Source organism: Pundamilia nyererei, unplaced genomic scaffold (genome assembly GCF_000239375.1).
Source record: "Pundamilia nyererei isolate P.nyererei 1_Seehausen unplaced genomic scaffold, PunNye1.0 scaffold00034, whole genome shotgun sequence".
Taxonomy (NCBI): Eukaryota; Metazoa; Chordata; class Actinopteri; order Cichliformes; family Cichlidae; genus Pundamilia; species Pundamilia nyererei.
Window position 1 is genome coordinate 1,349,490 of NW_005187435.1, and position 20,632 is coordinate 1,370,121.

The following is a 20,632-nucleotide window of genomic DNA, read 5'->3' on the forward strand; positions in this document are numbered from 1 at the left end:
AAATGATGACAGAGGTCAGTAATTTGCACCAGAGGTACACTTCAACTGTGAGAGACAGAATGTGAAAAAAAAATCCATGAATTCACATGGTAGGATTTGTAAAGAATTTATTCGTAAATTAGGGTGGAAAATAAGTATTTGGTCAATAACAAAAATACAACTCAATACTTTGTAACATAACCTTTGTTGGCAATAACAGAGGTCAAACGTTTACTATAGGTCTTTACCAGGTTTGCACACACAGTAGCTGGTATTTTGGCCCATTCCTCCATGCAGATCTTCTCGAGAGCAGTGATGTTTTGGGGCTGTCGCCGAGCAACACGGACTTTCAACTCCCGCCACAGATTTTCTATGGGGTTGAGGTCTGGAGACTGGCTAGGCCACTCCAGGACTTTCAAATGTTTCTTACGGAGCCACTCCTTTGTTGCCCGGGCGGTGTGTTTTGGATCATTGTCATGTTGGAAGACCCAGCCTCGTTTCATCTTCAAAGTTCTCACTGATGGAAGGAGGTTTTGGCTCAAAATCTCACGATACATGGCCCCATTCATTCTGTCCTTAACACGGATCAGTCGTCCTGTCCCCTTGGCAGAAAAACAGCCCCATAGCATGATGTTTCCACCCCCATGCTTCACAGTCGGTATGGTGTTCTTGGGATGCAACTCAGTATTCTTCTTCCTCCAAACACGATGAGTTGAGTTTATACCAAAAAGTTCTACTTTGGTTTCATCTGACCACATGACATTCTCCCAATCCTCTGCTGTATCATCCATGTGCTCTCTGGCAAACTTCAGACGGGCCTGGACATGCACTGGCTTCAGCAGCGGAACACGTCTGGCACTGCGGGATTTGATTCCCTGCCGTTGTAGTGTGTTACTGATGGTGACCTTTGTTACTTTGGTCCCAGATCGAGGGAGATTATCAGTGGTCTTGTATGTCTTCCATTTTCTGATGATTGCTCCCACAGTTGATTTTTTCACACCAAGCTGCTTGCCTATTGTAGATTCACTCTTCCCAGTCTGGTGCAGGTCTACAATACTTTTCCTGGTGTCCTTCGAAAGCTCTTTGGTCTTGGCCATGACGGAGTTTGGAGTCTGACTGTTTGAGGCTGTGGACAGGTGTCTTTTATACAGATGATGAGTTCAAACAGGTGCCATTCATACAAGTAACGAGTGGGGGACAGAAAAGCTTCTTACAGAAGACGTTACAGGTCTATGAGAGCCAGAGATTTTCCTTGTTTGAGGTGACCAAATACTTATTTTCCACCCTAATTTACGAATAAATTCTTTACAAATCCTACCATGTGGATTCATGGATTTTTTTTTTCACATTCTGTCTCTCACAGTTGAAGTGTACCTCTGGTGCAAATTACTGACCTCTGTCATCATTTTAAGTGGGGGAACTTGCACAATCGGTGGCTGACTAAATACTTTTTTGCCCCACTGTAAGGACCTTGGTTTGATGTGAAGGTCTTTTTTAAGCATTAGTTTTCTGCATTTACACTTAATAAATTCATTTAATGCATTACTAATAAAAATAAATGACAACAAATAGAGTGATTTTTAATTAAAAAGAAAAAACTATTTGGAAATGCATGGTTCTCACTGATCGTAAGAATACAAATTGTCATCTGAAAAGTCAAGGAAATATATGTGAGACACAGAACAATTAAAAAGGTACTCAAAATAAACAAATAAATAAACTGAAGTAATGTCCAAGTCCCATCAGTTTAGAAATACCTTACAATTTAGGATTGGTAGATAGAATTCAACCACTCCTTAATCCATCCTTTTTGTATTTATGCATTCACACAAGTCAGCCCTGCAGTAGATCTATAGACTGACCTCAGTGACTGTTCTTAGTGGTCAAAGTTTCAATATTTAGAAGTAAATTAATTGATTAGATTTGAGAGAATGATTTTATTCTAATTATACTGGTGCACGCTGATGCTCACCCTAAATTACTTATGTGGAGATAATCTTGCAAAATCTGGGTTGCTCATGCTTGTACAAAGGTTCAGCAGGCTTAGATGGCTTATGGAGAAACACTTAATGAAGTTCGGCTGAGGAGAATAAAGTTCAGCAATATAGGGTGAAACATATAAAGGCACCACCCACTCTAAAGGTAATACTTAAAACAAGGTGTGTTTACATCTGCGTGTCTGCACAGCTGCACATTCTTATGAAGTTTAACAAAGAGTCGCCAAGTCCAAGGAGGAAGATAATATATTGAAAGCAAGGTTTGGTCTTATATATGAAGTCCTTGATGCCATGGATACCAAAGAAAATGCTGAATTGTGACATTTTTTCATGCCTGCATGCTCGGTATGAATTTTTTTTAAGCTCAAGAAACATGTCAGCTAGTAGAACTAATTTAGTTCTGCAGTTTAATTTCTCCTGATGGTGTCAGATGCTGTCACTAAGTAATCTGATATTTAACTATGTAGTGATACACCAAGCTAACTTGTTTTGTATTATTTTAAAACAAATATGTTAGATATTGTAAAGTTTTTTGCCATCAAGGACTGACAGATGCAGCTGTTTTTGGCTAAGAAATAAGTAGATTTTGAGTTGGACTTGATTTAAAAAAACAAACAAACCCAAAAACAACAACAAAAAAAGAAAACCTTCAAAACTGCCATTCAATCCAAGCAGACAGATATACAGTAGGTTGCAGATTTCCCACATCAGCAGTTGATTTTAAACCTCAGCTAATCCCAAATCATTTCAGGCAAATTCTTGAATAATGCAGGCGAGAGTACAGAATACGGCATTCTTTTATAATTTCACCGAGGGAGCGGTGGTAATATGCGAATACATAAAGTTTGTAATGCATATGATCTTTTCAGGAGATGGGTAATTCATATTGCACTGTATTGATAATATTTTTTTTCTGAGCTTGACAAGCAAATACTCTTCAAATCCACAATATTCAACATTTCACGAGGTGCCAGATTGAAACCTTGCAACAGAACTGAAGCCTCACGTAAATCAAATTATGGGATAATGGAAAGTAGGTGCAGATATATCTCAAACCTCATGTGTGCCAAAGTCAATATGTTTGTCAGATTGTCCCTGAACAGAGTAACAGTGCTCCATAAATGACTCCTTGTTCCATATAATGAAGATTCTTTCAGCTGGCTCTTCCTGCTGGCTGTGACTTTGCCCGAGAGCATATTCTCACTTGTTCTATCCTATTGTGACTCAATGGCTGTGGAATAGAAACAGGCTCACAACCTGACTTACAATTATAGCTTGGCTATTTCTGTCTGAACACGAGAGGTTGCTTCTGCTCCAGTGTTTCTGCTCTTATATGAGGACAAACTAAGCCAGATTTGTTAAGTCAGTAAATAATTATTCTTCTAAAAGGATTATGTCCAGTTAACTGGGTTAAAAATTACTTTCTAATATCCATCTACATGAAAAGCAGAAAATGCTTGGTTTCAGGAAACTCCCTCACTAAGACAGAGAGACCGGCCGGCCGGCCGGCCGGCAGGCAGGCAGGCAGGCAGGCAGGCAGATAGATAGATAGATAGATAGATAGATAGATAGATAGATAGATAGATAGATAGAATTGGAAATGTGAAATATGGATCCATGCATCTATATGTAACTAAATAATATTTTTAAAAGGTTTATGTGAAACCATGTCCTTTTCCTAACCAAGGTATTTTTTTGCCCAAACAATACTGTTTCTGTCCCACCATACCTCTTTTCTTTAAAGTTGGAAAAGCCTACCCATGTTAATGTTTGCAAAGTTAGAACAAGAGCCCCAACGAAGCTGTGAGTCAATTATGCTTTATGATTTGGACCCAAGGAGGGCAGTATAGTAGCTTTTCCCTAAGATGAAGAATTTCCCATTGTAATAGTTTGTCTTCATATGAGCAGAGCATTAACACTGGGGCAGAGGCAGCTAACAAATATTTATATACCACATTTCCTTTTAATTTTCCACACTTATTCTAAATCTGTATTATTAACGGCTGACCTAGTAATACCAATAGAACTGTAAGATTATACTGCAATAACCTTAATAATGTGTATTAAAGTGAAAATGCAAAATGCTTTACTACACAGCAGCTGACCATGTGTAATATTCAAAAATATTACTCATACTATTATATTCACTCATAATAGTTTAATGGGACAGTCTGTCATATTTTAATCTCTTACTGTTGTAAATGAACTCAGTATTGTACACACTTCTATTTGTTTCAGTAATCCTTATATTGTTCTCCTGCTCGCTTGAAAGTAGAGATATAGATGCTTGTGCATCAATTTCGCACTTCACTGACTTTGTGAAATGTTGTGCATCCTCAGCACTGAGTTGAATTGCAAATAAATCATCTAAATATTATCAAAACACACATATTTTTCAGTGTTATAGACTTATAGAAATGTGAGGGGTCTGCATATGCACATCTGTCAACAAAATGTTGAAGTGAGCTAAGGTTTTTCCAGTGAGATAGCACAGCAGTAGTGGCATTAAGGCAGACCCTTGTTGCATTGATTAGAACGTCACTGCAAACTCCCTAAGCTTCAGTTTGGTTTGAACAGAAATCCCCACAATCCCTACTAGATGACCAGGAATCTGAGCACTTTCTAAATCCAACTACTTTTAAGGATTTACATGCAAAAAAGCTATTTTTGAAGTCATAGAAAATATAGGGATTTGTGTATCGGTAGCATGTGTCCTCATCTAAGCTTGACTGAAAAATCATACCTCCATTAATTCTTTTTCAAAGCTACCCATCTGCCCCTCAACCCAACTCATGAGACCACCATGAGGCCACCATGCGTGAAATCTAGCATTTTATTTGATTTCTGGCTCTATTGATATTCACCACCACTGGAATTTATTTATTAAAATGTCTCTGTTATGTGACACTGACCTTCTGTAAAAAAATAATAATAATATAAGTATTTGTTATGTGGTTTTGGGGGTTTTTTTCTTGCAAAGTTTCCATATATAAAGGCTTGGTTTAGTTCATACAAAACATAAAATTGTGCACTCTTTATCTGACAGAAGTGAAACTAGTTTAATATATTCAATTAAGTAAAAAAGAATGAAAGAGAAAGACAACACTACTGATGATGATTTTTTTTTTACACTTCCCATTTAAATAAAAACACTGACTAGTGGTCTTCTACTTTCTTTTTCTTTCTTTCTAGAATTTTGAAAAAATTTCTGAATTAAACACATAAAATGATTTTATTTTTTTTTTCCCAGAAATTCAGAGCCTGAAATGTCCATTAAATCTCTTTGGTGTATTTTAATATAGAAATACAATTTTTAAGAACTCTCACTGTTTTTGTACAGCCTTCTGATTCTGTGACACAAAAAGCATGTGTAGAAGGCTTTTAAGGGGTTTTTGTCTAAAAATACTGTAAAAGCTGTGTCTTTACAGGGACAGATTTTTTTTTCTTACAATTGGTATCTCTTAAAATATCCATTTCAACCCTTTTTCTTTGAACTTTTGAAATAAACTAGATGCTAAACAGATGGTCACTGACAGGCATACATATATGTGTAAACATATCACTGTACTTGCATGCACACATTTAGTGAAAATACATCCTCTCACAAATACAAATATTCATAAAAATCAAACTCCAGGCTGAATCACAGCAATTTCCAGGGTGAATCAGAGCAATCTGGTCATCAGCAATTATAGCATTCTACATGGGGAACTGGTGATGTACTCAAGGAAAATTGTAATCATGGCTTCAGGCTGTAGGGTGCTGTGATGAAGTGGCTCTCTACATGTGCAGTTAATATGAAGGCAAAATTCATGACCCTTGAATTCAGTGTTCACCAGCCATGAGGTCCGTTCTAAAGCCAGGTGCATAAAACTTTATAGATTCATGACAAAAAATAGCGTACAGGTATGCATGGTTAAACTGTTTCAATCATAAATAATAAATCTCACTTCACTGCAAAATTTGTGATGATTTCTACTTTCATCTTTAGCATTCCTCCTTTATTTCTCAGTACATACTAATGTTACGTTTTAAATAGTCTACATTTACATTTCTTTATAAATACCAGTTTAAAATGTAATATTTTTGCACATAAATGTAGTTTGCCTGTGGTCTCTTTTTTCTGTCTCCATGCCTTACTGGAGCTGGTGAAGGCTTGCCTTGCCAGGCAATCTCAAAGACTGTATTGTTTTACAAGAACCTGGCATTTGTAGTACTGTATGGCTCATTTCAGAACTTGACTTATGGTCTCCTCTGTTTTTGTCCTTTGCAAATCCAAAACCACACTTTAATTGAGTCTTAACAAGTCTTTCATTTTGTAATTGTCTCAGCCCGATCTCTCAGTATTTCAGCACCATTTAATTCAGCAACTGCCACGTCTCATGGAATGTCAGTTAAATTTCTAATTGTTTTGGCTATTAAAGATGTCCTTGAAACAAAACCCAAAATGTCTTGAAGGAAAAACTTTTGATTAAATTGAGACTGTTTTTAAATTTGTATGAAATGTGTGAAATAACCCAAGTAAAGAATGGGAGTTTTGGGATTTGATGATAAATTGACTGAAATGTCTTGCTCAACGATTCAACTGTCTATATACATAGAAAAATATGAATTGTAGTGAAAGATGCCTAAAGGTACATACATTGGTGTACATATCCAGCATGGTCTACTGGATAACATTTTCAGAAGTTGTTCGCTGCATTGAATTAATGATCAAAAACTTCAGAGGTGGGAGGCAGAAAACGGCTTTCTTTATGGCACAGAAGGAGGCCAGGATCACCGGGATGTTAGTCATCATTTCTAGTTTAAAACGAGCCGCTTCACCATCACAGTTCAATTTATTTTGAAAATGAAAGCTGTTTTCACCCTCTGCATAAATCTAATATTTTCTATGGCCGAAAATCAGAACCACTGCATTCATGAATATTTAGGAACTGGAGATGTAATATGTCACCATGAAGTAATCAAGTATCATTTCAGAGCTAATGGTTGATTTACATTTGTATCTCATGTTTAAAAAAGTGCTGAGTCTTTATGAAGGTTACTATCGATTTAAATATTATTATTTTAATTTTTAAAGTATTTGAGGTATTCTAATTATGTACATATTTATCCTCTCTCTTTTTGTGTCTATATGCTTGTGTGTGTGTGTACACACAAGCATATAGACACACACACAAAGATAAAAAAAAATATTCTTCTCAGTGTTTAACGCATAGGCTTTTTTCACAATGAGCTTCTGATTTGATTCACCATAGCGCTTAATGTAATTGCTTATGAAGCTGACAAACAAAACGATAAGATGAACAAAACATGGGTAAATAAGAAGAAAAAGCAGAGAAAAGTGCTCTGATCAACAGGCCTGGCTTAGTCCTTTGAGAAATTAAATCAACTCTGCCTTGTGGATTTAGTCTTTTCCTGAGGAGGAGTGTAAATGTCACTCATAATGTTTGTTGTGTCCAGTAAATATTGATAGATGCACCACAGAAATTAAGTTGAGGAATTGCAGGTGCACTGAGTAGAGGCATGCCTCTATGAATGGACTCTGGAGAACACAGCAACAGGGTAACATTTCCATCCTTCTTGACTATTTCTCTGTTGATTTTAAAAATCTTACAAGTGACAAGTAAAGATAAAAAGATCATTATAATTTTATGATGTATGGCGCTACTTTTTTTCAGAAATGTTTTGATATGCTCACTTTTAAATATTTCAGATAGTTCATTCCTGAGAGCTTCTTTGGTGATTTGCCTTTAAAATCCAATATTCGCAACAAAGAAGATAACATGCAAAGCTATATTTAGGATAAAACAAAACAAAACAAAACACACAAACAAAAAAACAGAGAATTTCCACTCGTATTATGTAATCTGGTTAATTGAAACTGGGTGCATTTGTTCAGACTGGTGAAATAAGCAGCCTTATATGTGAATTTCGATTTTGAATATCGGTAAAGCTTTACTGGATAGCTATAGCTGGAGCTCAGTAGGTTCATCAGATCATCTACTAATCATAAGGTTGGTGGTTCCATCCCAGGCTGCTCCAGTCTGCATGCCAAAGTATCCCTGGGCAAGATATTGCATTCATCTGAGTGCGAATGTTAGATAGAAAGTACAAAGGTGCAACAAAAAACTTACTTCTATGAATGGACGTGAATGGGTGAAAGAGACATGTTATACAAAGTGCTTTGTGTGCTCAAGTAGAGTAGAAAGGCTCTATATAAGAGCCAGTCCATTTACTGTTCACCATAGTGGTGGAAAAACTGAGCAGCAACTTAATGAGCAGACATAAACGCAAAGATAGATTAATGTAACAGTCAACTGTAGATTTTACCACAGTATAATACTATATGGTTATTGTTTGAATATCCAGATGCAACAGGACTACCGCAATATTTCTACTGTTGAAAAAAAAAAAGAGTCATACTCAGCAAAGAGGTTTGAACATTGTTCAAACATGCTAGCATTTATTTATATCCCATTCTTTTCTGAGAATTACTCATCACAAATAACCCATTAGTCAGAAACAACACAGGGAGGACATTCGCATTTGATTAACCAGTTTTATCCCTCTAGTCATGTTAGACACTCTAAACATTCCCTCTTCCTCATCTCCCCGAGGAATTAATTGACTACAGCGAGCACACTGCCCTTTGTAGCTACTTTGGGTTTTTCTCTCTTTTTTAACGTCTTCCAAAAATGGGGATGCTGGGGAACCAGTTAAAACCATTTGACAACCATTTATGCACGTGTGGCCTGCTACTACCTTTCAGCTGAGGCAAGAAAAAGAATTAAATTGTCATGACAAAGTAGTAAATATCTGCTTTTAAATTTGGATTAATCATTTGTATTATGTGAAGTACTTTTATTTCAAATGCTTTACACTTTTACACTCATTGACCCATTCTCACCTCCACACCGATACAAGACAGTATTCACAGTAAATATTTTACTAGTGCCCTGCATCTCAGTTTGATCCTAACATTACAGTTTACTAAATAAACACCTCTTCTCTTCACTCTAGGTCCAAGTAAATTCACATAGGAAATGTATTTTTGTGAAAAACATTAAAACACACATGAAACTCTGTTAAGCTGGTGCAGGTGTACTTTCAAATATTCTCTTTGTGAAACTAAAGTATAGATCACCTGCCATTCAAGCCACGATGAATAATTAAAGCCCAGAGAGATTTTTAAACTTGAAATTCTCAGTTTAGATGCTCCCTGCGAGATCTCCTCACAAGATTTATAAAGGTCAAATTTTCATAGGGCGCTTAGGAATGTACATGTCTGAATGCATTTGTGCACTACATTGTTATGTCTAGAAAACCTTTAATTTAAAAAGGAAGATCCACATATGTATTGCTCCCCAAATATTGAAAGACAGTAAAATTAGTTCGGTTAAATATATCAACAACTCAGCAATTGCACATGTTATTATTTGCACTGCGGTCAGGATATGCTATGATGATTATAAAATTAGTCTCTTGAGTTGGACGCACAAAGAAGTTTGTTATTTTCACTGATTTAATAGCAGAGATTGTGTGTCTTATAGCAAAGACTGTCATTTATTTCTTACTTTCTTAAAGTGAAATATTTAAACTGGCAAAATGACAATTGAATAACTATTCAATTACTGACAATAACTAAGAGCGAGCTGTTCAAAAGTATTTTTAATTAAGACTAAAGAAAAGGTTAACTATGCCAAGGTAATAAAAGTCATTCTCTTGTATTTCTTGCCCATTTTAAAAAGAGAAACTGTTGATGCATTGTTACCCATTTATCTCGGTCATAACTGCCCCATCAACAACCCTTACATGTCAGCTTGAAATATGAATTCTCCTCCCTGTCCCTGAATGTTGTGTATACCATATCGACATTTGCAGAGCCTGTGGCCATCTGGCTGCAGGCATTTGAAGTAGATTTTTTCAAAGACTTTATGGGGGATTGTTTATGGTCTGGGGATTATAATTGAATGATGAATACTTCACTACCTCGCTGTTCGGCTTCATATGACTACAGCCGTATTTTGATATTAAGTGTCTTAAAATTAAAATAAATGACAAATAAAGCAAAATTAAAAAATAATATTGCACCTACACACATCAAGTGAATCCACAAGATACTGGGAATTTTAAAGGTGTATCCATGTGACTTCCCTCAATCCTGAAAGGTGAGGCTGGACAAGGCAAGAGGTATAGGAGGTAAACTGTAACCAACTGAAAATCCAAACCTCTGCCCTGGAGCAAAAATGGACTTTAGGGATAAGGGTGCCAGTCAAGGCATAATTGATGCTGGGCTGGGTACAGGGTAAGTCCCATCTGCCACTGTCTGCTATTTGAGAGCCCAAAAAAGCTTTCCCTTTTGTCTTGTCTCAACCAAGCCTTCAAACTGTGCTTGTAAAATCCTCTCTTCTGTCCCCCTTGCCCTCATTACACGTACAAAGTTGCAAGTCCAAGACTGGTTTACCATCAGACAACAGCAGCCTGGGGAGAGAATGGGGAAAGAGCCATATGCAGCCATGACTTATCATATCTCTTACCATATGGAAACTGAGCAAGAGGTGGAAAAAGGCACAACTATTCCTACGCTCCACATTATTCTCTTTATCGTACAAAGTGAAATATATTTAGTATATTTAGTAATAATCCTAAACCTTTTTTTATGTGAGGGTGAGGGTGAGGTTGGGTTCAGACTGTAGATTGTAATTCTATGAGGAGAATTCTTGAGGAGCAACGGACATTCCTCAGCAATGCATCACTTAAAAGTCTTTCAAGTCACGAATGTGCAAACATATTTCTCACAATCTAAAAACAGGCAGACCAGTCCAAACACGCAGGCATGTAATCTATGTGCTTGGTGCATTTTCAACACCACCGGTATGATTAATGGGCTTCGGAACTGGGGGACTTGTTCAATGTGACACAAGCTTTTGTCTCTGTGTGTCATCCCCTTCCTCTTCCTGACAGCCACCAGAGTCTCCTTCTCTTCGCGAGCAGCTACACCACTCAGTGGTTGGCTGGGGCAGGAGGATCTGATATGTACTGACAGCACAATAATAACCCGTACAAATTAACAGGGTGGAGTGTATATGCAAATACAAAAGCACAATAGAAAAAGTGATTAAATAAGAACTTCAGTGTCTTTTTGGGACCCCCCCCCCACACACACACACACACTGGAAACCGAGAACTCATGCCAGCAAACATTTCAAGATATCTTCTTTTTTTCTTCTCAAAAAGATTTAACTTTTATTTCAGTCTGCCACTGAAATAACCCTTTATTTCCCCACTGCTACATTAATGGTCTATCCAATTGTTAGCCTTTTCAAAATAAAGAATGCAAAAACTTTTAAGAGAGTTTTATGTTTTATTCAGCTTAACTCCGTCTGGCATGCTCAAGGTGTGTCTGTTAAATAACGAAAATATAACAATTAGACTTACAAGAGGTCACAATTACACCCATGAGCTTATAAAAACGACTGTTTCACTTGCATGTGTGTGTAAGTATGTGTCTCTACACATGCATATTTTTCCACAAACATCTGTGTTAGGAACAATCTCACCCTTAGAGTAAAAGTGAGGCACCAGAGGGGGATGCTGTATGTTTTGTGCAATGCCAGGAGCTGGCAGTGTAAAATTTGTTTTGATTTTTTGGATGCCAAAATCATATCCTCAAGCCAAAGAGTGAAATTGAGATCATAGAAGATGCTCAGGGATGAAGCAATTAACTACTATTTCAGATTCCTCTGGGATGGATATTAGGTGAAAGAGTCAATTAAATTGACATTCTGAGTTTCCAGTCGCTTAATTTGCAGTAATCTGGCACGGGCAATTCTGTTTCCACTTTTCCCAGTTAAACTCTCACTTATGCTTTTGTGTTTTGGGCCAATTATAAACTACATTTAGGAGCAGCTAAGTAATATACTGGCTTACTCTGAAGAATGATGTTTTCATAATTAACAAAATTATACTAAATGCACATAGCTTTGTCATGGGTGACATGGAAACAAATGTTGGTAACTGAATGAGTTGTGTGAGACGATGAGGAGAAAATATTAGTGCCAGGAACATATAGTGAGGAGACAGAAAATGAAGATGCTGGGTGGCCAATCTTCACGCGTTTCTGTTGGTTCTGTACGGATACTCTGGCCACAGTCCAAAATCCCCACATTTATTAATGGGGTTAGATTAACTTGTTAACTGGTGTGAATGTGAGTGTGACTGGTTGTCATTCTCTCTATGTTCGCCCTGTGATAGACTGGAGACCTCTATATCATATCAAAGAGTGACTGAAGATAATGTCATTATTCTGAAGCTTGAAGTGGATCTTCCAAAAGGACAATCATTTTAAAACATACTAGCAATTCCTCCAAGAAATTAGTCAAAAAAAGATGGCTATGGAATTGCCTAAGTCATGATTTGAATCCCTTTAAACTTATGCAGAAGGATCTGAAGCGGCTCCATATTCGAGAGACCCCTGGATATCATGCAACTAAAATAATTTTGTTTTGTTGTTGATTTGTTTTTTGCTAAAAGAGGCAATGTTAGCGTCTACGGTCAGACACATACATACATACCTTTTCCACAGAAGATGACGATATACGTTTTTGTTCAGTTAATGAAAATCCATAAATTATTTTCTAGTTTGTTGAGAAATAATAACTTTCTTTTTAGAGGCAGTGTTTAAAAGAGAGCTGTATGTTTGATTGTCCAAATATGTCAAATACCTCCACAATTTTTATAGGCTGTACCTGACCTCTTTAAAATGAAAAAATCTCACTGAAATGAGAATAAGAGAAATATTTTGCTGCAAAGCAGTAGAGAAAGTACTACATTGCTAAAGTACATTTAGATGTTTTTTGGGATCAAATGTCTTTCTTTCTGCTTGAATATTTAATTCAACCTTCAACTTTTTAAAACTCAGAGAGGAATTTATGTTATTTTGGCAATTTTTTATTTTACTTTTCTGTCCGTCTATCCACAATACTCTCTGTACCAATAAATGCAGGTACAGATGTTGGGAGCCTCTTGCGGCATGTGGTGTGTGAGGCACTAGTGCACCTTATTGATCATTAGTCTATAAAAGGGCTAACACAAAAGCCATACAGGAATTAAGAATGAAGTAAATCCTCTTAGCTTTAATGCTGAGAGGCAAAAATGCCTTCAAGTGAAATTACATTCATTTAGTTTGCCGAACTCGTTCAAAAGTCCCACTTTGATTACTTTGAAACATTTGAATAAGTACAGTTCAGTTAATGTATTAATATCAGTAAGAGTAGAAGTAAAAGCCATGGACTGGACTGGAGAGTATTTCTTGCAAGGCTCATCTTACAACCACAACCACCACACATACAACACACACACAATAAATAAACCCCCAGAGATGTGGACTCAAGGTCAGGGTGCTTAGTACAGGGGGATGTTGGGAGTGGCTTGTGAGTCCAGCTGTCTCCAGAGCTCTAAATCCCCTAATTATGAGGCAGGGAAGGCTGTCTCTATGGAGCATTAAATGTTCTTCTGTTTTGCAGATTCACCAATCCCCTTTTGCAGTTTTTTTTCTCCCTTTCTGTTTTTCTTTTTTGTTAGTAAAGATAGCAGAGTAATGCTGTTTGAGGATATAGAAAAAAAGGAGGTGGTAAATAGCGGGAGAGATTGTTATTGATGTGACTAGCAGTAGTACTATTAGGGACAAAAGGAATTAAATGTTGCTTTTAATGCAGTGCTGTGCAAGTGCGGTTTTTGAAACAAAGACGGCAGGCTGTGGGACTGCAGACCTCACATTTCATAGGCTTCGGGATCTATATTTTATGATGCAATGAAACACACCCAGCATTTTATACAGTATATATTTTGCAGACTAGGCAAAGGTGTCTCACCTCTCATGGTTTTGTCATCCTAAAACAGTAATTGCAAGTTTTCAAAAAGTTTTAATTTTAAGTAACAATTGAAGAAATAAAATGAGCCCCTGAGATTGGAGAAAATACACCGGCAAAGAAAAGATGAAAAGATCATGAAAACCACTTTTATTTCCAGGACATCCTATACTTCTGTTTAGTCAAAGCTGCTACCATTCCACATAAAATGTCTGAGTGTCATGACACACCAGGCTGCATTAGGGCAATGGGCCCTAACTCATCACATATGGACGCTTGTAAATTGCCCCCTGGAGTCACATTTAAACACACTGGGTAAGCATTATTTTTTAGTGTTGTGGAAATAGAAACAAAAGTAGTTTTTGTTGTCCAAATCTAATAAGCTAATAGAAATGAAAAGTACAAATCTCCTAATCAGGACATCTCCTGACCTCCTACCTGTCAAAGGTTTGTTTTTCTCTAACACCACCACCCTATCCTCCAACTTTTTCGTTGCTTTTTTAAAGGTTGGCAGAAATGGGTGTATCGTGGCATCTGCTGTTGCCACAGCCAGTATGTTAAAGCACTGACAGGTATATAGAGGAGAAATATTTTATGCCCATACAATGTGTGTAGATTTCATAAAGAGGGTTTTGGAATTGTTATATATCTACTTCGGTTGTTTGAGTCTTTAAAGAAAACTCTGGAAGAATGTCACATTTTCATATTGATATTTCTTATTTTTTCTGCAAGTTTTTCCTCTTTTGACATTTTTCCCAAGAGGACGTATTGTTTAGCACACTTGACTGTGACATTTTTTGGGGGGGGGGAGTTTCAGTGCAAATATTTTTCTCTCCATGTTTTGTATGAGCGCTATATCAGTCCCAAATATTGCGTTTGGCAGTAACCTTGTCAAGAGAGACATTTTAAATTATTTATATTAAAAATATGTGTATATTCTTTTCAAATAAGTGATATGAAGATCTCTGTAAGACAAAGAACTCCATCGCAGGGAAAAACAGAAAAGAAAAATCAGCTCAACCTTTAACAAGTGAGCAAAGAGACAACTTCAATTAAATGAGGTATGAAAGGCTTAGATGCAATCATTACATTCAGCCATCTTAATCCTGTTTAGGGTTGTTGTGTTTGAAAATACTGTGCTGTGCACAGTACGTCTTGGTATTAATCATATCAAATATTTCACCAAGGCTTAAGGCTCGTCTTAGGCTTTGACTTCTATTAGATGCCCTCACACCTACAGGGCAGAAAATAATAGAGTATCATGATAAATGTGAAGCACCTCTGAACCAGAGTGAGGAATCAATTTATTTCTGCATTTTTAAGGCTGTACTAGTAATTTTTGTAACTAAAGAAGGCATCTTTTTTTCTAGTGCTTTAGATAACTTTCAGGGGATTATCTGTGTTTATTAGACAAATGGAGACATCCAATTTAACAGTAATTATTTTTATTGTAATTAGATTAGTTTTCATGAGATTAACTTATTACATGTGTTTGTGCTAAAGCTCTCTACAGATTGCTGGAAAAACTCTCTTGATCTCTTTGTGTTCACAGATGTTCATATTGCAAAACTAATTCATATTTTAACTGCACAGCTCAGGAAAAAAGTACCAGGAGTGTCCAGAATACATTTACTGGACTCCACAAAACAGAATATAATTTTGTTTTATAGAATACAGCAATCAATATTGTAGCCCTATAAAGTTGAATTGCTTTCTTTTATTATCATCTTATTATATGGTGTGCATATTAGTGCAGCTTCACTGTACTATATGCCATTTACATACACTGCTGTGTCAAGTACTTGAGCTTGACTGGTCAGAAGCAGACACCTCTGACAGCTTATCATATGCCAGGTTGAGACAGGCTTGTCAGTAAGCTAATGGAGTGTTCTAAGGTTAATTTACAACCATATGAATTCCATCAATAAGCAATTAAGAGGTGTGGAAACACAGAGGCACCCGAGCCAGCAGCTAAATCCCCCACCAACTCCCACCTGCTTTTAATCAATTAATTGCTGTGGCATGTCTGTTTAAAACTGCTTGATAGATTTACACATAAAACTGGCACATGAAAAAGCCACTGATCTCTGCGTGACCTTTCTTTTTGCCTTATCGGCCTTATCTGTCTCAAAAAGATTCTTCTCTCCATTCACAGAGTTTTTGAGGCATTACAAAAATGTTTCTTATTCTGATAAGAGCTCAGGCCTGTTCATGTGTTACTAAAGCGTCCTGCTGCCAAATTTTGTTGAGCAGCTAACTTTTAAATATGTGTGCACAATGTTTCATGAAATCCCTCACAGAGATAAAAACACAATTACATGAAAGAAAAATAGAAAATGTTGTGAAAACTGTTTTTGATGCTCTGCATTCCTGATCAAAATTCAGATAGTCCTTGTGTAGGTAGCCATGACTGTCACCAGGTATCTGTTAATATTTCATTTAAACCATCACACAGTGGTCTGTGAAGTATGTACGTTCATATTTAAGCTGCCATAAAAAGGACCAGAGCACTGCATGTTGAACAGCTGATTTTCTGGGGAACGTGTGAGATTTCCATTCATTACCCCCTTCCCCTCCCTGTGCTCCTCTAAAGTGCTGTGAAGTCTTGCTCACATGTTTTCCCTTTACACTACCATGACATACTTGCTGGAATCCCTAGAGAGATTCAGATAGAGGGTTAGTGATATGATATGTATGAGATTTTCTACCTTATCAGCCTTATCCGACTCGCATGAGCCCTGGGGAGTTTCGAACATATTGTCCCCGCCATTCAGTTTCCATTTAAAGCTGAGATTCTCACAGCAGGTTTTTGCTTTCTTTTGAAAATAGATATAGTAGATAGATAAAGTAGGTCTCTACATTTGTTTTAGTCAGTTTTAAATATCTGGACAGAATTGCAATTCTCTTTATCCGCTTTCCCTTTCTTGCTCTTACTTTGCTGTCAGTTTTGCCAGTAGGGTTTCCACCTACATATATAACCCTAAGATGACATTTCATCACGAAATAACTCTTGCAATGCACAGAGAAAGTGAAAACTGATGTTTTGTAAGTGTTTATGAATTTCTCAGGTTGTGTGTTAGGATGCTGTTTCACACATCTTTTCCCTTGTCTTTCACAGCACCCCCAAACAACATATCAGTGGTGGCAGAAAACACTCCAGCCCCATTCAGTCGATACCAAGCCCAGAATCTGACTCTTGTCTGCACTGCAAAGGGAGGGAAACCAGCCCCATCGGTGAGTTGCTGCTGAAGATGTACCATGCTGCCAGCTCGATTGGGACTTGCCTTTACAGCACACAGATCCCTGTTGTTTATTATAGACAAACAGAAACTCTGTTGCATGTTTTTTTGTTTTTCAGTGCACAGACCAGTACTATTTATATATGCGTCCCACTGAAATTTGCTGTTATTTGCTAAATAATAATATCAGAGTTTAAAAGGCATCTTCCTGCAGTCATTTAAAATATGTGCTGCTATTATTTTCATTTCAGCTTCTTTTGGCTACTCAATTTAGGGGTCGCCACCGTGAATCATCTTCCTCCATGTAATACTGTCCCTTGCACCCTCTTCTGTCACACAAGCACTCTGCAGATCCTCTCTCAGAAACCTCCTCTGTGGTCTTCCAATTTTTTCTTCCTCCTGGCAGCTTCATTTTTTTACTTCCTTTGTCCAGTATATCCACTCTATATCTCTCCCTCTGTTTAAATCATCTCAACATTGCCTCTCTAACTTTGTCTCTAAACTGCTCAACCTGAGCCGTTCTTCTGATGTACTCATTTCTAATCTTGTCCCTCCTGGTCACTCCCACTGAAAATCTTCAGCTCTGCCACCTGCAGCCTCCTGTCTTTTTGCTAGTGCCACATCTCCAAGCCATACATCATAGCAGGTCTCACTAATGTCTTGTGAAACTCTTGCTGCTGACCTTCGGTAACAAATCACACTCGTCTCCACCAATTCCGCCTTTCCTGCACTTTCTTCTTCACATCTTTTGTACGCTAACTATTTCTTGGTAAGGTTGACCCTAGGTATTTAAAATCCATCTTCACTACTTCTACTCATTGCATCTTCACCTTTCCACCTCTCCCCCGCTCATTCATACACGTGTATTCCTTCTTGCATCTACTGACTTTCATTCCTCTTTTCTCCAGTACATACCACAACCTCTCCAGACTCTCTTTCAGCTTCTCACTACTCTAAATAAAGCTTACAATGTTGTCTCTGAATATAATTGTTCATGGAGACGTCATCTGTCAGCCTGTCCATCTCCACTGCAAAGACAGGGCTTGGAGTTAGCCTCTGGTGTAATTCCACCCCCAACTTCAACCCATCTGTCAGTCCAACCCCACGCTGTCTCGCTGTCCTCACACTCGTCCTTTACCACCCTCATATACTTCTTTGCCGCTCCTGACTTCCTCATACACTTTCACCATTCCTCTCCTGGTACCCTATCATATGCTTTCTAGATCCACAGAAGGCAAACTGACCGGTTACTGAGTATCATAAATATGTTTGTTGTGCAATGTAGACAATAAAATGAGTAGATCAAATTTACACGGTTCATGTAATTGCATGTTATGGAGGTTATTTCATTCGCACATAATTATTATAATTAATGTCAAGGTTGTGGATCGTGGACCCAAATGCAGGACTTGAGAAACAGGAATTAAACTCCACTTTAATCCCATAAGCTCAATGGAACACAGACAGTTCGAAAGCATTTAATGAACAGAAACAGCAACCCGGACACCAGAAATCTTAGGAAACATAGGGCAAGGTGACACACAGCAACAAGGACAAGAGGAGACAGTATATACACACACAAGATAACGAGGGGAGCTATAACAGGTGGGAACACAGACAACCTAATAAGACAGGAAGAAAAACTCCACACAAAACCCAGAGAACAACAATAGCCAAAATAAAATAGAAATAAGAGTAACAACAGACACGGGGGACAAGATTAACTTGACACAAATAACAAACAGGCAAATGAGAAAGATAAAAAGACAAATACAAAGACAAGGAAAAGGATGGGAACACAAAATAAGTAAATTAACGTAAGTGTATCAGGAACTCAGGCTAAGACCTAAAGGCACGAATAACAAATCCATAAAGAACTTATACAAAGAAGACATGTAAACACAAATAAATAACAGTGTGAATAGAATGCTAAATTCATATCCAAAGACGATCTTTAAATACAAAATACAAAACTAGAAAGAATCCATAGCCCAATTACTCAAAACCCTGCTTCTGCGACCACACAACCACAACAGTACACCCTTATCCACACACATTTAGAAACACAGATGCATACAGCTGTATGCATCTGTGTTAGTCACAGTCACATTTTTCTCAGTGCTTTCAAGTGCAAAACAAGGTCTTACAATATCTGAAGTATATACTCAGATGTTTGGTGGCATATGAGCTTACGGACGCTGTTTGAGAGCAGTCACTTGCTGTTAGTTCCCACTGGGTCATTAATCATTGTCCATGGGTATATGGTAATGGACTCCAGACCCTCAGTGCACCTTTCTCCAGCAATTATGAGCTCAGTAAGAGGTGAATACAAGGTGAACATGATTTCCGTCTCTCAGGTACTTCCTGGTTGATAGTGTGATGTCTACTGTGGTTCTTGCCTGTTGTGATTTCACAGGGTGCCTAAAGCCATTAAAGCTAAGCACTGCTGGGTCCTTTTTTTCTGACGCACTGGTGAAAAAAAAGGATAAGTCACATTGCTTTTAATTAGCTTTGTCAGTGATGGACCAATTGAATGATTTAGTCACTGAATTGAGATTAAACCAACAAAAAAAAGCAATGTGATTTTTCATTTCACTATCGATCACTATTAGGGATGTGTGATATGACGAAATATAATGGAAAAAGATATTAAAACAACTGTCGTTTCATATTATATCATTTATTTCATGCTGTCGCAAAACACACTGTTTACTACGATATTTTTTCATTGCTTTAGATGACATTTTGCAATAGTCATCACACCAATACAGAAGGACCAGCCAGAACAAATCGAGGAGCTCATTTCTAAAGTAGGGGTTACCTCTGTAGCATGGAATTTATTAGTTAATGAAAAGTCTGACACAGAGCAGAAAAATGTACTGTGCAAACTGGTCCCCACCACAGACACCGACACAACAAACCTCGTCTACCACCTAATGAAGAATCATGTGAAAGAGTATTGCGAGGGTTTACGAATGTGAAGCAAGAAAGAGCCATCAGGGGCTCGAAATAAAGCTCGGATTCAAATGTTAGAACAGGCTCCTCCCTGCAGCACGCCATATAATAAAAACTCATGAAGGTAATAGCTGCCATTACAACTTATATCTATAAATATAGGGTTTTGTGCACTGACAAAAACACTTGACTCCAGGTACACAATGCCCAGCCGAAAACACTTCATGTAAGTTCCCCCGTTTATATTGTAATTGTCGATCCAATGTATTAGAGGAAACCTGCTACTTAGTATACTACGCTGCAATAAAGGATATGTGCATGAAACAGTGCACCTTATCTTAGACTGGATCAAAAAAATTGGGGGAAAAGCAAGCAGCATTGTTCCTAATTAATATTTTGACGTTTAGAAAGAATGATTGCTGGCATGTCTACAAAAAATAACATTAATGGACAAAATCATAGGTTTACATAAAAACTTGATTTAGACATGAAAGACCGTAAACACAGAAACCTTTCCAACTGACTATTGATGACCACTATACCTTCCACACTAACATATCATAAAGCAGCGGTCCCCAACCTTTTTTGC

At 37.5% G+C, this 20,632-nt stretch overlaps 1 protein-coding gene across 2 annotated transcripts in view; it reads left to right on the plus strand.

Moving 5' to 3' along the window:
• Positions 1 to 20,632, plus strand: part of igsf21a (immunoglobin superfamily, member 21a) — a 182,757-nt gene that overhangs the window by 135,968 nt on the left and 26,157 nt on the right. For both annotated transcript variants that reach the window (XM_005729678.1, XM_005729677.1), the window contains one exon: positions 16,968 to 17,083. In XM_005729678.1, the coding sequence (XP_005729735.1) occupies positions 16,968 to 17,083 (116 nt within the window). The remainder of the gene's footprint in view (positions 1 to 16,967; positions 17,084 to 20,632) is intronic.